The sequence below is a fragment of the Lactuca sativa genome, chromosome 7 (assembly GCF_002870075.4).
Source record: "Lactuca sativa cultivar Salinas chromosome 7, Lsat_Salinas_v11, whole genome shotgun sequence".
Classification (NCBI taxonomy): domain Eukaryota; kingdom Viridiplantae; phylum Streptophyta; class Magnoliopsida; order Asterales; family Asteraceae; genus Lactuca; species Lactuca sativa.
The window spans coordinates 177,701,106-177,719,583 of record NC_056629.2 but is presented as its reverse complement, the minus strand read 5'-3'; the positions used below and the strand labels follow the sequence as shown (position 1 = coordinate 177,719,583).

General features: G+C 35.3%; 2 protein-coding genes across 2 annotated transcripts; one reads left to right on the top strand and one right to left on the bottom strand.

The window, feature by feature from the left end:
* Positions 1-2,487: 2,487 nt before the first annotated feature.
* On the bottom strand, positions 2,488-9,109 carry LOC111900496 (GBF-interacting protein 1-like). The gene is made up of 10 exons (XM_023896378.2): positions 8,665-9,109; positions 6,463-6,506; positions 6,268-6,370; positions 5,685-6,158; positions 5,169-5,339; positions 4,618-4,981; positions 4,224-4,530; positions 3,994-4,125; positions 3,401-3,889; positions 2,488-3,308 (listed from the first exon to the last, which is right to left on the bottom strand). The coding sequence occupies exons 1-10, from the start codon at positions 8,819-8,821 to the stop codon at positions 3,000-3,002; spliced, it is 2,550 nt and encodes an 849-aa protein (XP_023752146.1). The 5' UTR covers positions 8,822-9,109; the 3' UTR covers positions 2,488-2,999.
* A 4,184-nt stretch (positions 9,110-13,293) lies between these two features.
* LOC111900495 (uncharacterized) lies at positions 13,294-15,654 on the top strand. The gene is made up of 6 exons (XM_023896377.3): positions 13,294-13,491; positions 13,599-13,639; positions 13,718-13,881; positions 14,355-14,454; positions 14,525-14,694; positions 14,855-15,654. Exons 1-6 carry the CDS (start codon positions 13,448-13,450, stop codon positions 15,419-15,421), a joined length of 1,086 nt encoding a protein of 361 aa, XP_023752145.2. The 5' UTR covers positions 13,294-13,447; the 3' UTR covers positions 15,422-15,654.
* Positions 15,655-18,478: the final 2,824 nt, after the last annotated feature.

Genomic DNA, 18,478 nt, shown 5'->3' with positions numbered 1-18,478 from the left:
AGATTCATTATACATGTTAAATGGGTTACATGATCGTTTAGATTCATTATACATGTAAATAGGATGTTCATTAACTCACTATCGTGGTCTTACATTGTGTATTATTATTGCAATTGCAAAGAGAGCAATTTTAACATTTGAACACTTATTGTATTGATATTCAAAACCATTAACATTGACTTCATTTATTTATACGGTAACATATCGATTTATAAATACTTAACAATATTTTTTTCTATTAAACTATATACATTCTACTAAATAATATTTTCTTCTTTGATGTTTTGTTACATTGATAATGACAGAGAGAAACATCACTTTCATTCACGACTTGGATAACATGAAAGATGATTACACTTTAAAGGTTTGAATTATCCGGTTATGGAAATCAATCTCCTTTTGGAATAAAAAAAGCCAAAAGCAGAAGTTGTTACTGTTCTAAGAGTCATCAAGGGTATAATGGTCCTTTTTTGGTTAATCATAAAAACTTCAAGATTTTTTATGGGTTTCTGCTACAGGGTTGGTTTTATTGGAATAAAAAAGGAGAATAAATAAATAATTTTTAATGGGTCTAAGTATATTTCGGTTAAAGAATTTGCAGCAAGGGCAATCTCATATTTTTATTTTTATTATTATTATTATTATTATTATTATTATTATTATTATTATTATTATTTCTTATTATCTGCCATCTTGATTTGGATTTCTTGAAGATCTGTGAAGTTAGCAATGATTTCTGTTGGTATAAGAATGTCAAAAGAAGAAGATTCAGTTGTTCAGAATGGTACCTGATGGTGTGGATTGATCTTTTGGAGGGTAGAGTTCAATTTATTAAAAAAAAAGATCTTGTGTATTCATGTTCTCATGTTTTTTTGGATCCTTTACAATTGGATTATGGAAGATTGCCCAACGAATTTCCTCAAAAGACTTCATGGGCATTTATGGAATTTCGAAAATATAAAAGGAATTGACGAATTTTATTTCAGTGGTTCAAATATGTGTCGTATTATGGTTTGGTTTTATATTTTTTCTCATAACTTGAAAAGTGTATCCATGTATGTTTAATAGAGAGACAAAGATGAAAAAAAAAGGTTGAAGAAAAGGCTCGATGCTGACTCTATTTCCACAATCAGGTAATCAAATTCTATAAACACGTATACGATTAAAAGTATATTCATGCATGTCATTTCCATGAGTAATTGTGTTTTTTACACTATATTCAAATTTATATTATGTTCTATAAAATCAGAGAAATATTAAATGTCTTCAAATACATAATGAATAGTGGATGTTCAAATAAAACAATATATTAATTTTAAATAATCAATATAAAAGTTTAAACAAAACTTTAGTTTAATAAAATTTTATATATCTTTTACCCGTGGTTCCACGGGCTGTAACCTAGTTTTCTCAAATATACCAAACCAAAATTGAAAAATGGAAATTCAAGGACCCAAGAACCGAACTACTTTACATAATTTGGTTCCTATATGGTTCCAGTTCGGTTTAATTCAATTCTATTTTAATTTCATTTATATTGGGATGAGATGAATCTACCCCGAAAAAAAAATCAAAGAACTGAGAACCAAATTGATTTACATATTTGGTTTCTATACGGTTTTAGTTCAGTTCGGTTTTGTCGGATATTTTGCTCATTTATCACTTTTGTAAAACTTGTAGAGTTTGTAGATTACTCCTCCGAGTACTCGCTAATCGGCCCCTTATCGAGGCGAGTTACAGAATTTCGAGTACTTTCCAATCGGCCCCTTAATGAACTGAGCAGTGTTGTAAAATTCGGTCAACTTGGTGATTTATATATATAATATAATTAATGATGTATTATTTAACACACACATGTGATTATTATTACATATATATCTTAAATTTTCGGTAATTATTCACGAAGTGAGACTATTATGTATTTTTCAGCTTTTGTGTATTCACATGTATTTAATTTTGTTATATATTTCAATCAACTTATGATTTTAACTTGTAATTTTGACATATATAATTTCCCTAAAAATATTTCTACATGAATTACCATATCCGAGTACTCGCTACTCGGTAGTCGATCAAACAGGTACCGAGTAACAAGTTCTACAACCTTGATCCCTATAGAGACCATTAGATAATTTTGCAATAAATATTTCTATAATTTTCGAAAACATATGGACCATTAAATAAAATGTAAATTTTACACAATTATTTCTTTCTATGTTTTTCTCAAACATAAGAACCATTAGATAATTTTTTGCAGCAACGATTTCAATAACTTATTCGATCATAGGGACCATTATTGATCAATAAGAAACTTTCTAAGGTTAATACCAAAATAAGGTCATTTATGTCTTTTGTCTTTTACACAAGATAGTGATTCTAACCTGCCATTTGGATGGGACACAAAACAATTGACATCAGCATAAAACCAATCCAATGCATGCCAAAATCAATACATCAGATTCTGTCATATCATCAATACCAAATGAATGATTATGAATGATGTTTCCGATTATACCCAATACCAATTACAACAGTTGAAGTACATTTTTTCTTGCTATCAAAATTCACTTTACATGCAACACCACCAAAAGGGTAAAAAAAACAAGCAAGAAAACATAATAAGCCTCTAGACCCTAAATCCATGAGTCCTATAAAACCTCAAATTTCAAAACAGAAAATAGAAGATCATCCACATCCACCAGAGACTCATGACCAAAAACCATATACCCCCAAGAAAAAAGACAAGACCCAATAAACACTTCCACCCACATCACTCTACCTTTTAAAAAATGGTTGCTTTATCGGTTACAAGAGGAATTCATCTTTTTTTTGTTTATATATATATATATATATATATATCCTCCAACAATAGCATACTCTCTTCTATCAAAACTTCCAACCTCCTCTTCCTCCTATATAAGATGATTTACACTCAAATCCCTAATAATCATTCCATTCATACCTTTTCTGGTTTTGGGTTTTGATTGAAGTTTGTTACTTTAGTAGTTGTTAGGCCAGTTGATTTGAGTTGGTTGGGGTTGTTGCTGCTGATAGACACTAGCTGCGGCTGCTGCGGGTCCCACCATGTCCACACTACCCGGTCCACCACCAGCCAGCGGGTGAACCGCACCGGTGGTTACTGGTTGAGGCGGGTGATAAATATTAGCAAAGGCCGCCGCGTGGCCATGGTTAGGTTGTTGTGTTGGGGTGGTGTATGCCACTTGACCACCTTGAGGCAGATTATAAAAAGAACCCGACATGTCTCGACCGGGTCCCGGTCCCGCTATCCATACACCTGGACCTTCACTCTACAAACAAAACAAAACATACAATTTTTACACCAACTTTTTTTTATTTTTATTTTAAAAAAAAAATGTGCATAATAGTTGATACAACTAACCTGCTGGCCAGTGATGTAAACATTAGTTTCCTTAAACTGGGAGTGGGACCCACCAAGGTCTTCATTAGAGGTGGAATTGGCAGCAGCTGAACCAGGGTTATAACCAGCAGGGGGTGGTGAAGCATATGGTCCATAGCTTCCAATATGTCCTGAGTTATTGCTTCCGGGCTTATACTGTGGAAGCGGGTATTTAGAATTAGAGGCGGCCACTGGTGGTGGTGCTGGATACATGCCGCCGCCTTGCTGCGGTTGTTGTGGGAATGTCCCATTGCTTAAAAACTGATGGATAGCAGCTGGTGGAGGGACATAAAATGGGGAGAAATATGGACCGTATGGGATGTAATTTGGAGGGTAATGGGGTAGATGAACCCCGGGTGGCTGCCGGAAAACAGGTAATGGTTGTTGAGTGACGGATATGGAGCTTTGCATGGTTTGTGTGGCGGCTGTTGGTGTTGGACTGGTGGTGGATAACATTAGTGAGTTCCCAACCTGTGGTTTCAATTAATTAGTAAACAGAGACATAAATTGGCAAATTCAATTCATCTTGTACAACTTGGTTAATGAATTTGTTGGCATTTATTTAAGAAACAAACCTCTTGAGAAGAGTGAGAAGGTTGTGGAACATTTCCGTTATACTTTGTGGTTGAGTGGAAAGGTGACATGCGTCCATCACTCTCACGATAAAAGTGAGCATAATAGCTTGCTGGATCAAACGGTTGCTGAACCTGTAAGTAATTTTCTCAAATACATCATTTTTTATTTAATTAATTAATTAATTAATGGATTATAAATAAATAAATAAAAAAGGGTGGTAGGGTCTTACTACAAAGCTTGGGACATGAGAAGCATCGCGTGCCTGAGACTCAGTGTTTTCAAAAGATGTAACTTGGCTTCCAATCATTGGTGGCATGAACCCAAAACTGAAGTTTGGATTTGGAGATGTATGAACAACTGGGTATTGATGACTTGGAGTTGGAAGTGAAGAAGAAGAAGAAGAAGTCTCTTGCTTGGGCTCTCTGTACTCGGGTCCCGCATTCGATGACATGTCAGGTAAACTCTCGGGTACATTAGATGAAGATGTGGTAGGAGGGCGTTCAAGATGATCCTCCTCTCCATCAGCACTTTCATTTCTGAAACAATAAAATACATTTATTTTATCTAGTCCAACAATATGCAATACAACCTAAGTAAGAAATGGAGAGAAAAAGAAAATAAACCTGGATTGCATTTGCTCCTCCTCTATAGTTTCATCAGAAGTCTTGTCACTCACAGGACCATTTGAGTTTGAGGAGGTTTTATTAAAACCAAAAGTGGCATCAAAACTCCCAAAACAGAAGCCTAGTTTTTCGGCTTCAGGAACATGAAGGTGATTTGGGATAATGACATGTTGTTTATCATCTGAGATGTGGGACTCTTTCAGCTTCTTCTCAAGTTCATCCTCCTTTGAATCAAGATTAGTGGAGGATGCAGAAGAAACTGTTGTTGGAGTATGAGCTTCAACTGGAACCACAGCCACAGGCACCTTAATTGACCCTTGACTTTGACCAATTGGTTTCGGTTTCCATTCCATGCTAGGACCAACTGTAGGAAAAGAAATCACAAACATGTTCATTATTATTATAATTTGTTTTGGGAGGCAAGGGGTGTTGTGGCTGACATCTACAAACAAAAGGTGGCTAGGTTTACACCTCTGCAATCATTAACTTCTACTCTTTTCACTTCTAATAAAAGCATTCAGTTAAAACTTAAGGTTTCGGTGTCTTGATACCTTTTTGAGGTCCAATTGCTTGTTGCATCCTATTATTATAATTTGATGAAGGCCTGGAAATGGGAAAGGAGACATGAGAAGATGATCCTGGTCGTGAAGAAGACTCTGGAACCACATTCTTCCCCACTCCCTGAAGCTCACCGGGTCCCACCTTCCCTTGCTCAGAGCCAGCTGTCATGTTTAACCATTCATAAATACAATTAATTTACATCAAATCACAGAGACATCAAAACAAAATAATTTCTTTGTCCTTAAGATCACGTTTGTAGCACTAGATTGGACAAGCATTCTAGGGCTATTTTCAATAACAAAGAGGAGGAGAGGGCATTCACGTCTTTTGCACAAACGAGCTTTTTGGGTAAGACAAAAAAAAAAAAAAAAATTGCAGTTTTTGTCCCATTGACACTCAGTCTCAGTCTGAGTCCCAAACAGAAACCTGTTGTGTCATGTCATGTCATCTCAGGCCTAAGAAAAAGAGATTAAATAAATTTTTATTTAAAAAAAAAAGGTTCTCACAAGCAGTTGATTTGATGACAAGAGGGGTCTCTTGAATTTGTTCAACTGCAGCTACTTTACTCCCAACTTCACGTCTAATAGTACCCACAGACAGCCGTGAATCTTGTGATGGCATCAAAATAGGATCTTTTTCGGACAAATATACCCCTGGTGAAGGTGAAGGTGATACTGATGGTGTCTTGGATGCAGATGTGTTCTTGGAAGTCAACATGATTGGCACATGTCCACTTTCAGAAGACCCTAAGGCAACAGCTGGGATCTTACTTGACTCAACAGGAACAACTTTTGGCACTTGGCCCTCCATCTTACTACTAGAGGCAGATGAAGTCACTTCAGATTGCTTCTTATCACTTTCGACAGATGTCTCTTTACTCTTCTGACCCTGAGGAATTGACTGATTTGCCCCTTCCTCTGCACCTTTATTGATTATCCCGTTTTCCTTCGCAGAAAGAGCTGTTCTTCCACCACCTGCATCTGGGAATAATATACCATAGAATTGTTTAGATTACATTTAGTTTTTAAACATAATAATATGATGAACAAAATCAGATTAAATAAGATGCATTTTAATATGGTGAATTACCATTAGACATGTGGCGAGATGAGTAGTTCCCTCTGCCACCCCTGTTACCCCTTCCCTGCATCCCAGGTTTCCATCTGGGCTCTGTAGATTCTTTACTCGGATTCTGCAAAAAGAGAGCATTTTAACTTTCATATACTACAAAAATCAGGAAATATATTTCTAGATTAACAGAAAAATCATGCATTGTGACTTTACCTCCTTCTTTCGGTCACGTTTCCTTTTAACTTCATGAAATGGGTCTGTGTAAAATGAGTTAAAAGTTGTTATTATAATTTGTATACATATATAATGACATTGCTTGATGTAAAACATAATGTGCTTGGAGTTGCAAACTGGAATGCAATAGAAGATCAAGAATTAAATGAAAGATAATCAAAGCACATGATGCTCAAAATATAACAAATTACAAACCAAATGTTAAGGGCAAAAAAATAGAATGAAAATCACCAAACAAGTCCATTGAGCAGCCCTTTAACGGGTATGTGGGCTGGGCATCTATATAACTATTGCCATGAAAATAGAGGTAAAAGAAGGCTATCAAGATAAGATAAAAGGATGCTATAAACACCTGCATCGTTGCAAGAATATTAAGAACATATGCAGATATTAAATAGTAAAAAAGAAGCTATATAAATGAGAAGTTTGTAGAAGAAACCAGAAAAAATTGATGAAAATGGTATATGAAAAATGGCTAATGCAATGGAAAGGAAAAGTAGGATCCTAAATTATGTCAAATGTGCCAAAGATTACAAACAATAACTTGTAGTAGACATATCACATATAATGAGGTAAGAGAATGATTGTGAATTATATAAGGTTCCTAATAAAAATAGTAAGAATTCGTTAAAAAAGGTAGGAGATTCGTAAGAATGAAGCCATATGAAGATCCAATAGGTTAATTGATGTCATTACCAAGGCCCAGTTTCTTTTTTCCCATTAAGTGCTATCTGGATAAATGATGTTTACAAAGTAACTGAGAAATGACAGCAAGCTCAAGGATATAGAAGAAAAGAAATGAGGAAAAGTTTGTAAACAGTTAGGACTCAACAGGAGTCTCCTTTCTCTGGCTTTTCACCATTAAGTAGTGCCTTTTACATTAAGTCAAAAGGAAACACCAATGTAAAGCTCATTGGAATAAGTAATGTCAACAACATCTAATACAGCTATTATACCAAAGGATGGAAGAATACTAAGGTCCAAGTTATGGCCAAAAGAACATGTTGATAAAAATCAAATTGGTTTTAGATCAATATGATCAACAACATAGTCTATTTTCTTGATTAGAGAACTACTGAAGATATACAAGGGTTGTAAAAAACAATTCCATACAATGAAAAATATGGTGGTTCTAGCTTCTGGAATTTCTTGCTGACTTGTTTTTTTCACATGGGCTTTTGAGAATAATGTATTTGTTGTAGCTGTATCTTTTTATATTTATCCACAATGATGACTACGAAGCATGAAAACATATTTTAGCAAACATATGATTTTCCTATTACATAGTGTACACCAGGGTCTTTGTTAAGTTTTGTCTTTTTAATTTAGTTAACAAATATTTGAGAAAAATGACAGTGCGTTTAGGGAAATGAAAGTAAAAAATAAATGAGGGAAATTTTGTAAAAAGTTATCCCTGACTTTCATTATTAAGTTGTTGTCCGAGTCTCTGCATTAAGTCAAAAAGAAAGACCCATATATAAATTACCGGATTAACTAATGTCCCCATTAAGCCCATTAAGTCAAAAAAGAAAATCCAACTTGGTTATGCATATATAGACATAGCATTAAAAGTTTATGATACATAGAAGAAAGTTAGGAGGCAATGGTTGATAGCTAAGGCAACAAGGTTAAGATGGTTTGGTCATACTGCCTGTAAAGTGGTTCACCTCTTTATAATTTCCACAGGATTCCATTCTTTTGGCCCACCCTTCTTTGAATAAGGAGTTTTTTCCATGACAAAAACATGTTCTGCACTATTGAATTACTATAATTTCAAAGTTTTAAGCTTAAATTATTGAAGAAAACAATAACAATATACATATATCTAGCTCCTATTTGAGTAACCACCGTAAAACTATATACTATAAAGTGAGAACTTCTGTTAAAAACATTGAACTCTCAGCTTGTAAATCAAGGATCACGAAAGGTAGCACCAATCAGCTATACATAAACATGAAAACAATACATAAAAGATAAAACTTCAAGAGCAATTATAACCAATCTAACGAGCACGCTAGGGGTTAAAAGAGAGAATAAGAAACAAAAAAAAAATCCCAAACCAGGCACATAGAACACGCAATTGGAAAGGTAAATCCCTAAAATCAACAAGCACATAAAAACGCACAAATCGAACAAAGAAAAATAGATCCCACCATGAAATTAAGAAAGGGGGAAGAGTACCCTGTAAGAGGAGCTTCTGAGCGGTCTCGTTTGGATCCATGGAACATTCTTTAAGCATTGCATATATCTCATCTTCACTGTGATTACCTGTGATCTCCTTGATGTTCTGGATCGTCTTCCGTACATTGTTTGGAATGGTAACCCTACCCCCACTCATCTTTTTCTTCTTGGCACACAAATAACAATAATGACTCTCTAATGTTTATGTATCTATGTATAGAGACAATTTCTGCATATGTATCTCTGTGCGCCGAAAGAATTAGGGAGAGAAAAAAGATAGCATACAAAAGGGGTTGAATCCTTTGATATAAAATTAGATTGATTGTGAATAAGATGGATGAAGAATAATGGGGAAAGACTTTGGCAAGGGTTTTTGGATTGATCGAATTTTGGTTTATTTTAGAGAGAGAGAAACGGAGGGGAAACAATACACCGAAACGGAAGTCTGTGTGTGTTGGAGTGTAATGTTTTCTTGTTACTTTTTAGAGAAAAAGTACAGTTTTGGTCCCTTAACTATTTTTTTTAACCTACAAGTTTACTTTATTAAGACTTCCCTTACAATTTTAGCCCACACTTGGCTTTTTATACGTCCTTTTCCATTCAAAATATTCATTTTCATCTTTTTGATTAAGGTGTTTTTTGTTTTAGATGTAAAAAGATAAATAATTTACGGACCATATTTGTAAAAAAAGAGGTAAATCAAACGTTTATAAGCTTTAATAAAAAGACTAATTGTTTTTTAAAGTTCCTATGTTGTTAAAATAAATTTATATTTAAATAAATTGGTATTTTAATCTTCGAAATTTTTTTTCCTCAAATATATTTTATTATTAAAAAGCTAATTAACTTGTAACATTACAATATTTTTATTCCCAACAAAATATGGTGAGTAAGGAAATTGATCATTATATTACCCTTTCTCCCAAAGACAAACCTCTAAAACTTGTTTTCATGATTGATTAGCTAAAGACTTAAGGATTTTTAGAATAAGGTTTTGGGAAAAACCTTATGTCGTGATATGGATGATAAGGACCCGTGGCGCGATCCATGTAATTAAATAGTGACTTAGTCAAGTGTAGAGCACGGTGCGATGACGGTTGGCTTCAAAATCCTAGATAACGAACCTTGAGCTCTATACTATGATGCTTACTTTTAGGGTTTCCCCTATTCTCCAACTTCCTTCGCCCGAAACTGAAAACGTCCCCAAAAGTACTCATAGAAAAATTTTCATTTTTAAACGATAAAAAAACCATTCATTCTATTTCATCAAAGATCATCATAGTCTCAAGAGTAGTTCCAAAACAATATCAAAGTACCAAAAAGAAGTGTAGAAACTCCAATTGACGCGATGCAATTAATCATGGCTCTTCCCCGTACTATAAGAAATACCTAAAATATCTAAACTTAAAACTATAAGTATGAAGCTTAGTGAGTTTCCTAATATACCTCATACCAATACGAGCCTCGCCCTACATACATAATGGGCTCCGCCCAACATACATAACAAACATGGCAGAGTCACAAAGACAGTATAGCATTTTGCATGGTATAGTGAGAAAACTCACCTCACGATCAAAGTATACTACATCACAGTTCGTACGATCGGAAGACTGGTCCTACACACAATTTATTATAGAATAAAAGGTATATCATCAGTCTACTATCTAAAACTATCAAGTTGACTAAAAGTCAATATGGTAAAAAAGTCAACGACCAACAGTCAGAGTCAACTTACAGACCATCACACTATGGCAAGGCCTTGGCCACATCGTGGTTTATCATGATCTCGATGGATTAGTCCATCGCACCATAGTCAGCACTTGACCATGTCGTGGTCACAATGACATATCCACCCTCTTATTAAGTCCTTAATCCATTAAGTCCACCACTCAAACTTTCCAGAAAGCTTATTTGCAACCAATTGATTCATAAAATCTTAACTTTATAAATATGCATGTTCAATACATGTCACACACCAAATTAGGTAAAAAAAAACGAGATAAGTGGGTTCAAAACCCCATGCATGGCACATAATCAACATGGAAGTCTATATTTGAACCATATGATACTCTTAGGACTGCAGTCATCAATAAGGTTGCAAACTTTATCAAGATGGACCACTCAAATCATCCCAACAAGGAGAACTAGTCCCAAAAACTTAGATCTAGAAGGAAACACTCATAAAGATGAAGGTTTGGAAAGTTACAAAGGTCCAAAATTTGAACAAAGAGATGTATATGAACTTGCTTGATGATCCTTTGCTCTACAAGATCTTCATTCTCCCTTCAGAGGCAATAAATCACCAAAATGAGCTCAAAATGTTCACAAAAGGCTATGGATTTGGTTCTTTGTAATTGGAGGTGTTGGAGGATGGGGGTGAGAGAAACTCTAGCCATCGCTTCCTTTAAATAACGCCAAGGCCCGAGATCTAGGGTTTTGAGCTCCAGTCGTCACCATGACATGCAAGAAAATGACCATGTCGTGGTCACTAAATGACCATCGTGTCGTGGATAAAGCCCTACCACGTCGTGGTGATGGGAAACAACCCAAAACCAAAACATTTAAATCACAAGACTTATATCTGAAAACGGGTGTTATAGAAACTAATTATATGCTATAAATTAAGAGATTTGTAAGGTATTTTGGAGTGCTTGAAGAATAAATAAGGTTCCTTGGTGTTGAAGTTGGTGTTGGTGTCCATTCTCAACTAAAGAATCCTCATTATAGTCCCATCTTCTGCATTGTAAGTCTCAAAGATCCTTGATTTATTGGAGTTTATGCATAGATCTATAATTCCATTTGGTTTTTAGTTATTTGTGGTCACTTTGATTGGATATTCTTGGAGTTTGAGCAACTAAAAAATCTTAGCTTGCAAGAGAACATGTTTATGACCTTTATGAAAAAGAAAAGGGTGTGCACTTGTGTCCTTGTTTAACCATGCATAAGTTTATGTAAATTGGGTTAGACATAGGCCTTGGAATGGATATAGTTGGAAAATCTATCCATTAAGCCACTAGAAAGATTCAGACATGAAGATCCAAGGCTTGATTTGTAGAGATTAAGTGCTTAATAAAAAATTAGGTTATGTCAAAGGAATCGTGAAACGACCAAGGATAGTTTGCAACGCGAATGTACGATTGGGTTCTCGATTGTTTTGTTGCCTTGTGCTCGCACGCAACCAAAAGTTAGGTCGTAGCGCATTGACCGTTGATTGTTGGCTTTTACCAGCTGACCATTGAATTTGTGACCAATTTGGCCTTTTGTCAAATGGGAGGTTTTGAGCCGTAGACTGAGGATTAACCTCTGTTTTGGTTTAAGTGGTTTATGTAGCTAATTCTTCGAGAGTTCGAGTAGTTTGGATTCAACTATTTGATTCAAGTGAGTCTTCTCATTGTAGGACATTAGTTGTCATAGTATGCTAGATTGTATTTGTGATTTTTGTATGAAAGACGATGGTGGTACCACAATACTTATATGAAAGACTATGGTGGTAATATAAAACTTGTATGAAATTAAACTATGCTAATATATACTATAATGGTATTGTAGCAACGGAAGTGAGTATAAGACTATGATTGTATTATAGCATTCATACAAGTATGTGGTATTTTGAAGAATTCACTAAGATTTGCGCTTACTAGTTTAAGTCTAAATGTTTCAAATTGTTTCGACAACAAACTGAAGGGCACGACTTGATTGCATTACATTCATAGATATATTTTTGGAGCATTTCGTATGTTTTATTTCACTATCTTTTATTATTTTGATTTTAATAATAGAGAACTCTCATTTAATGACTCAACCTCCACATAAGCTACATCAGCATGTGAAACCAACTAAGAAAGGGTTATCGAAACAAAATGGATAATTTGTTTAATTTAACCGGTTTTCTAGGCCTTGTTTGTTTAGTTTTCTTAGAACTAAAATATCGAAACTTATTATTATTATTATTATTATTATTATTATATATTAAATCTAAAGGAAGTTAGCAATTGTAACTTTTATTTTTTTAGGTTTTTGCCACAAATGTTTAGTGAATTTGACACTTTTAGTCCTTAAGATCAAAACTTTTATATTTTTGTGTTTTGATTAAGTTTTGTGCTTTTAGGGTTTTGCCACAACTTTTTAGTAACTTTGACACTTTTCGTCATTGCAGTGAAAAGTTTTATATTTTAGTGTTTTTGCCACAAATCTTTAATGAATTTGACATTTTTTGTCATTGTAGTAAAAATTTTTACATTTTGACATAAAAAACACAAAAAATCACCTTTAGAATTTTGTCACCATATTTTCTAACATTGGCAACTTTCACATTATTGCCACAACATTTTTTTATTTTCTCCATCAATGTCTCTTCTTTTAATTGTTGTACACTTTTGACATCTAATTTTAAAGGTTGTTGACTTTCTCTCATATTCATGGTGATTTACACTTTCAGCACATATGTTTTAAAGTTTGTCGATTTTTCCCGTATTACCCAAAAAACAACATAGCTGCAAGTTTTTTTGCTAGTTATTATTATTATTATTATTATTATTATTATTATTAGTCGAGAAAACCCAACTTCATTTAGCCTAAAAAAATTAGTTAAAATTTAGGGACATACATACTTAACTTTTTCCCGAAGTAAACGTTAAAAGGTGCCTCCCGAATTTAGAAAGCCGTAACCCTATTTTCCACCGCAAAACGCTCGCCGCTTCGCCATAAGAATCATAGCTTCACTTCGGTGCCCTAATTTCGAAGGATCGGACCACCAAATTTCTGATTCAGTAACTGCTCTTCAATGGGATCCAAGCGATCTGACTTTGGTGACGGCGCCAGTCCTGGGTTCGTCATCTCTATACAACTCCATAAGTTTTCTCTTAATGTTTTCCTTTGGTTTTACATCTAATTACCAATGGGAACCTAAATCTTGATTGATGAATTCGTTACAGGAAGATATTTATTGGAGGTTTAGCGAGAGATACTACTATAGGTTAGTCGCTACATTTACGACGTGCTTTCGTAAGTTCTCGAAACAGCATCTGATTTCTTTATGGTTGCATGTATATAGACACTTTTGTTAAGTACTTCGGGAAGTATGGAGAGATTACGGACTCGGTTATCATGAAAGATCGACAAACTGGTCGACCGAGGGGTTTTGGGTTCATCACATATGCAGATCCTTCCGTCGTTGACACTGTAATTGCTGAGACACATGTCATAAATGGAAAACAGGTGAGTTACTTCATAATTGTAGCATATTAACAGTAAATCCTGTCATTTTTTTACAGTTGAATTCCCGTTTACATTGTTCTCTTGAGAAAGAACCTGATAGATGCATTGAAATTACATAGCAATTCAATCTCCACTTAGATTATCTGTAATGTGAGACTGCTTTCTTAGAAAATAACAAATACTCTAAGAACTACAAACTATTAGGTTGCATTGATTGATCAAATTTAGGTTATTGCTTGGTGGATTTTCCCCAATTGGTTATGACTTGAATAGTTGAATCATGCAGTTACTGAAATGTTCTTCTTTAGGACCTCTCCAGTTTAACAATATTTTGGAGATCAAATACGAATCAAGTTCCCTACTTTCTAAAGTCTTTGTGTTCTCAAAGACATTTCATCGACTCTAGTCATACATAGTTTGTAGTTCAGTGCTAATAATTTTGTTACTAACTGCTTGGATGTCTATTTGCATAGGTGGAAATCAAGAGAACCATTCCCAAAGGCTCTGGTGATTCTAGGGATTATAAAACAAAAAAGATATTTGTTGGTGGGATCCCCACATCAGTTACAGAAGGTTAGCATGTGAAAATCTTGAATATATAAAAGCTCTAATTATCTGATTCTTGCCATTCCTTTGTGTCCAGATGAGCTTAAAGACTTCTTCTCAAAACATGGAACAATAGTTGAGCATGAGATTATCCGAGATCATGTGACAAAACGTTCACGAGGGTTTGGATTTATTGTATTTGATAGTGAACAAACCGTTGATGAAATTCTTGTCAATGGAAATATGATTGATATGAATGGCACACAGGTAAGTTATATTAAAGATCTTCTATAAGCCTATTCAATGTAGAAAAAAGACACCCTTTTTTTTCTTTGCTAGAGATGGATGTCCATATGTCCATGGGTTTGGTTTATAAATAGTTTTATATGGAGAAAAAGGAAAAGGTTAACATGTTTATTTGGTGTAGGTTGAGATCAAGAAGGCTGAACCAAAGAAACCCTCAAACCCTGCACCTAATTCATACACTAGGGAACCTAGGGGACGTGGATACACTGATAGTTTTGATGGATTTGATGATTCTTATGGTGGCTATGGTGGTGTAGGAGGTGGTGGTGGTGGTGGTGGTTATGGTCCACCTTCTTATAGGTCTTACGGTGCACTTCCAACTAGGTATGGTGACTATGGGCCATATGGACCTGGTGCAAGTGAATTTGGTAGTCGTTATGGTGAATTTGGCGGTGATTATGGTGGTTATAGAGGCAGTGGTGGTGAGCCGCCACTCGGTTACTCTAGTCGGTTTAGTTCATTCAGTGGTGGAGGGTTTGGCGGTGGATATGGTGGTGGGTTAGGTGGGTATGGTCGTGGTGGTGGTGGTGGTGGAGGGTATGGGGGGTATGGTGGGGGGGCAGGGGGTAGTGGTGGTAGTTATGAGTCAGGTGCAGGTTCAGGTTATGGTGGTGCAGGTGGGCCATATGGTGGTAGGGCAGGTTATAGTGGTGGTGGCAGTCGTTACCACCCTTATGGTGGCAGGTAGACACCACCATATCTTTAGCTTCACCTGGATATCATATCATATCACTCAACTTTTGGTTCACAGAGTTGAATAGACATTAATACCCTTTACAGCAACAAGACACTAGAAGATCAGCATTAGAGAACCAGAGTTGGATTTGCATTTAGTTAATAGATAGACAAAAGGCAGAATTTATGTGTGTACTTTTTTGTAAGAGATTATCGTTCTTAGATATGATGTATGTTTTAAGGACACACTTTGTAGGGCATACATACATAACACATACTATCATCATCATCATCATCATCATCATGGAAGACATCTCCAACCCTAGGCCTTGCCTTTTTTTCATTAAGTGTTGTTTGGATAAATGATTTATATAAACAACACTTGGGGAGATGGAAAGCAAAATTAAGGGCAATTTAGTCTTTTTCTCCTTGGGTTTCTTTATTAAGAAGTTAATTTTTCATTAAGACATTAAGCTATAAAGAAACATCCCGTATATAGCCCCTATAAGATTAAGTGTTGTTCATATTATGTCCATTAAGTCACAAGGAATCTATGTATAGCTTATTGGATTAAGTTGGGTCCTCATTAAGTTAATTAAGTTAAAAAGTAACAACATATATTGGTAAGCACAACATGCTTTACACCCTAAACCAAATTATTCTGCTTTTGTTTTGTTAACTATTTGTTTTATTTCTACTGGACACCATTGTTTTTAAAAAGTACTATTATAAGGTGAGCAACTTGAATGTTTTGTTAATTAAATATATATTATTTTAATGGTATTTTGTGAATAAAAAACGTTCTAGTGGCTTACCATGGTACTTTCACAATAGTTTTGTTGTAAAAAAGAAGTTGTTAATTAGCTGTTTATGACTTAAGCTAACATGCACTTGACACCTGTGAAATGTGGACGAGGAATTGACATTTTCAAGGAAGGCGATCGGATCCTTTGTGGCTAGTTGGTGACCAAATGTATTGTTATTGATTATAAAATGTACCATTTTCTTCTTAATTTTATTGTATGTGTAAGTTGAAAACGAATTCAATGAGATTTTATTGTCTGACATTATTAATCAATTTGTGTATAATGAAGGTTGAATATTAATTGTATAACACAAATTTGTTTCTTTTCTCCAACTAATTGATAGTGGACAAAACTTCAAGAATGGTCTCTATAGTTAGTTGCAAATTGTGATTTTGGTCCAAGAAGGTTTCGACTAGTATTAAATGTCAATAGTTTTTATTTTGCTGTGAGTTTGGCACAATTTGTTTTGATTTTTTTATAAAATGATGATTCTGCCCTTTATATTTATATTTTCTATTTCTTCTATTTACTTTAATATTTTTCTAATTAAAAGTAAAACAAAAAATAAATATTTATCCCCACCCATCTCTCTCTCCGTCTTCATTGTCCATCGGAAGTGAACAGACGGTTGGTAGGGGTGTCAATTTATGACACGACACGACAAAAATACACGACACGAAATCGGGACAAAATCAAAATTAGAATTCGTGTTTGTGTCGTTTTCGTGTCAAGATTAAAAAACACGATTTCGTGTCGTGTCGTGTTCGTGTTCATAAATCGACATGAAATTGACACCATTAAGCATGTGGTTGTCGTGTTTTTCGTGTTTGTCGTTTTTGTCGTGTTAGTATGAACGAAATACACAAATAGTTATGTAATATTATATTTGTCGTGTCGTGTCGTGTTGTCGTGTTTTAATTGGTTCGTTTTCGTGTTAATGAAAGAAAACACGACATCGTGTCGTGTCGTGTTTATGTTATACAAAACCTTATCGTGTCGTGTCGTGTCAGACAAAAACACGTCACGACTGCCCGATTTGACAGCCCTAACGGTTGGCACCACCCTTTTCGTCGGAACACAACTGCAGAATTGCTTATACCAATCTCTTCTACTGTTAGGAGAAAAAGGTGTTCAAATGGTTTGTTGTGGCTCTAACGATCATCTTTCTCGATTTGAAGATGGAAACTCCGACGACCTCGAGCTACAGTGGCGAAGCTTCAACATATATTTTTGGGGGGCTGAAAATATAATGTGTATAAAAATTGGTGAACTGGGGGGGCCAAAGCCAAAATTTTATATTTTTGAGTCTAATATGTATAAAATCAAAATACATGGACTATTTCTAATAAAAGAAATAGGGGGGGGGGGGGGGGGGGCACAACCCCTCCTGGCCCTAACAATCCTCCGCCCCTGTCGAGCTAGATCTGAAGATGGCGGCGACTTTTAGGTTTGTTGTAGCTCCGGCGACACCGAACTTCATCTCTATCCTTCTCTGATGACGACTATGAGCTACAAGATACAAAATCAGAGCTAGGGTTAAGGTTATTATGAGAACGTCGTCAGAATGGAGGGATGAGTCGTATAAGATTGACGAAGCTAGGTTTAGGGTCGTTGAAAAATTAAAATGTTGCCCCAACCACCAGCTGCTCCTAATCTCATCTAAATCATCGTCGGAATCGAAAGAGAAAGATGAAGCGACATGTCGATCGTTACTACTGTACGTCGTCGTCAGAATCGATGTGTTGTTGTCGCCTCTCCAAACTTGTGTTTGCTGGACTTCGGTGGTGGTGTTGATCCGTTCCGTTCGTTGGTTCTCAGTTTAGATATGTTCGCTTGTGAAGGTGACGTGAATATGGTGTTGTTCGCCTGAAATTCGACGAAGGGTTTGCTGAGGAAGAGAGACCCTAGCAGTTGGTGGTGGTGTTCTGATTCTTTAGCGTCCAACAGTTGGTGGCGCCACCTCGTTTTCAAGGTAGTGGTGGTGACAACATTCTGATTCTCCGACAATGGTGGTGGTTTCCAACGGTGTCACATGTGGTTTTTCGTGAACAGTAGAGAGAAAAAAGAGAGACCCAAGATTGAAGGGGTGTATTGGGGGTGGGGTATAGTTTATTTTATATATTCTCTTTTGTTTTATTTTTATTTAAGAAAACTGTAAAATAAATAAAAACAAATTAAAAAACGAACATATGAAGTATAAGATCTATCATTTTATAAAAATTGAAAACGAAATTGGATTAAACTCACAATAAAATAAAAACTTT

Bases quoted from the DNA above. Each gene is read 5' to 3' on its own strand.
- LOC111900496 (XM_023896378.2), bottom strand. From the start codon at position 8,821: ATGAGTGGGGGTAGGGTTACCATTCCAAACAATGTACGGAAGACGATC. The intron at 4,531-4,617 runs GTTTATTTTCTT...TTATTGTTTCAG, and splicing joins GAGGAGCAAATGCAATCCAG to AAATGAAAGTGCTGATGGAG. The intron at 3,309-3,400 runs GTTAGTTGTATC...TTTTGTTTGTAG, and splicing joins TTTACATCACTGGCCAGCAG to AGTGAAGGTCCAGGTGTATG.
- LOC111900495 (XM_023896377.3), top strand. From the start codon at position 13,448: ATGGGATCCAAGCGATCTGACTTTGGTGACGGCGCCAGTCCTGG. The intron at 13,882-14,354 runs GTGAGTTACTTC...CTATTTGCATAG, and splicing joins ATGTCATAAATGGAAAACAG to GTGGAAATCAAGAGAACCAT. The intron at 14,455-14,524 runs GTTAGCATGTGA...CTTTGTGTCCAG, and splicing joins CCCCACATCAGTTACAGAAG to ATGAGCTTAAAGACTTCTTC.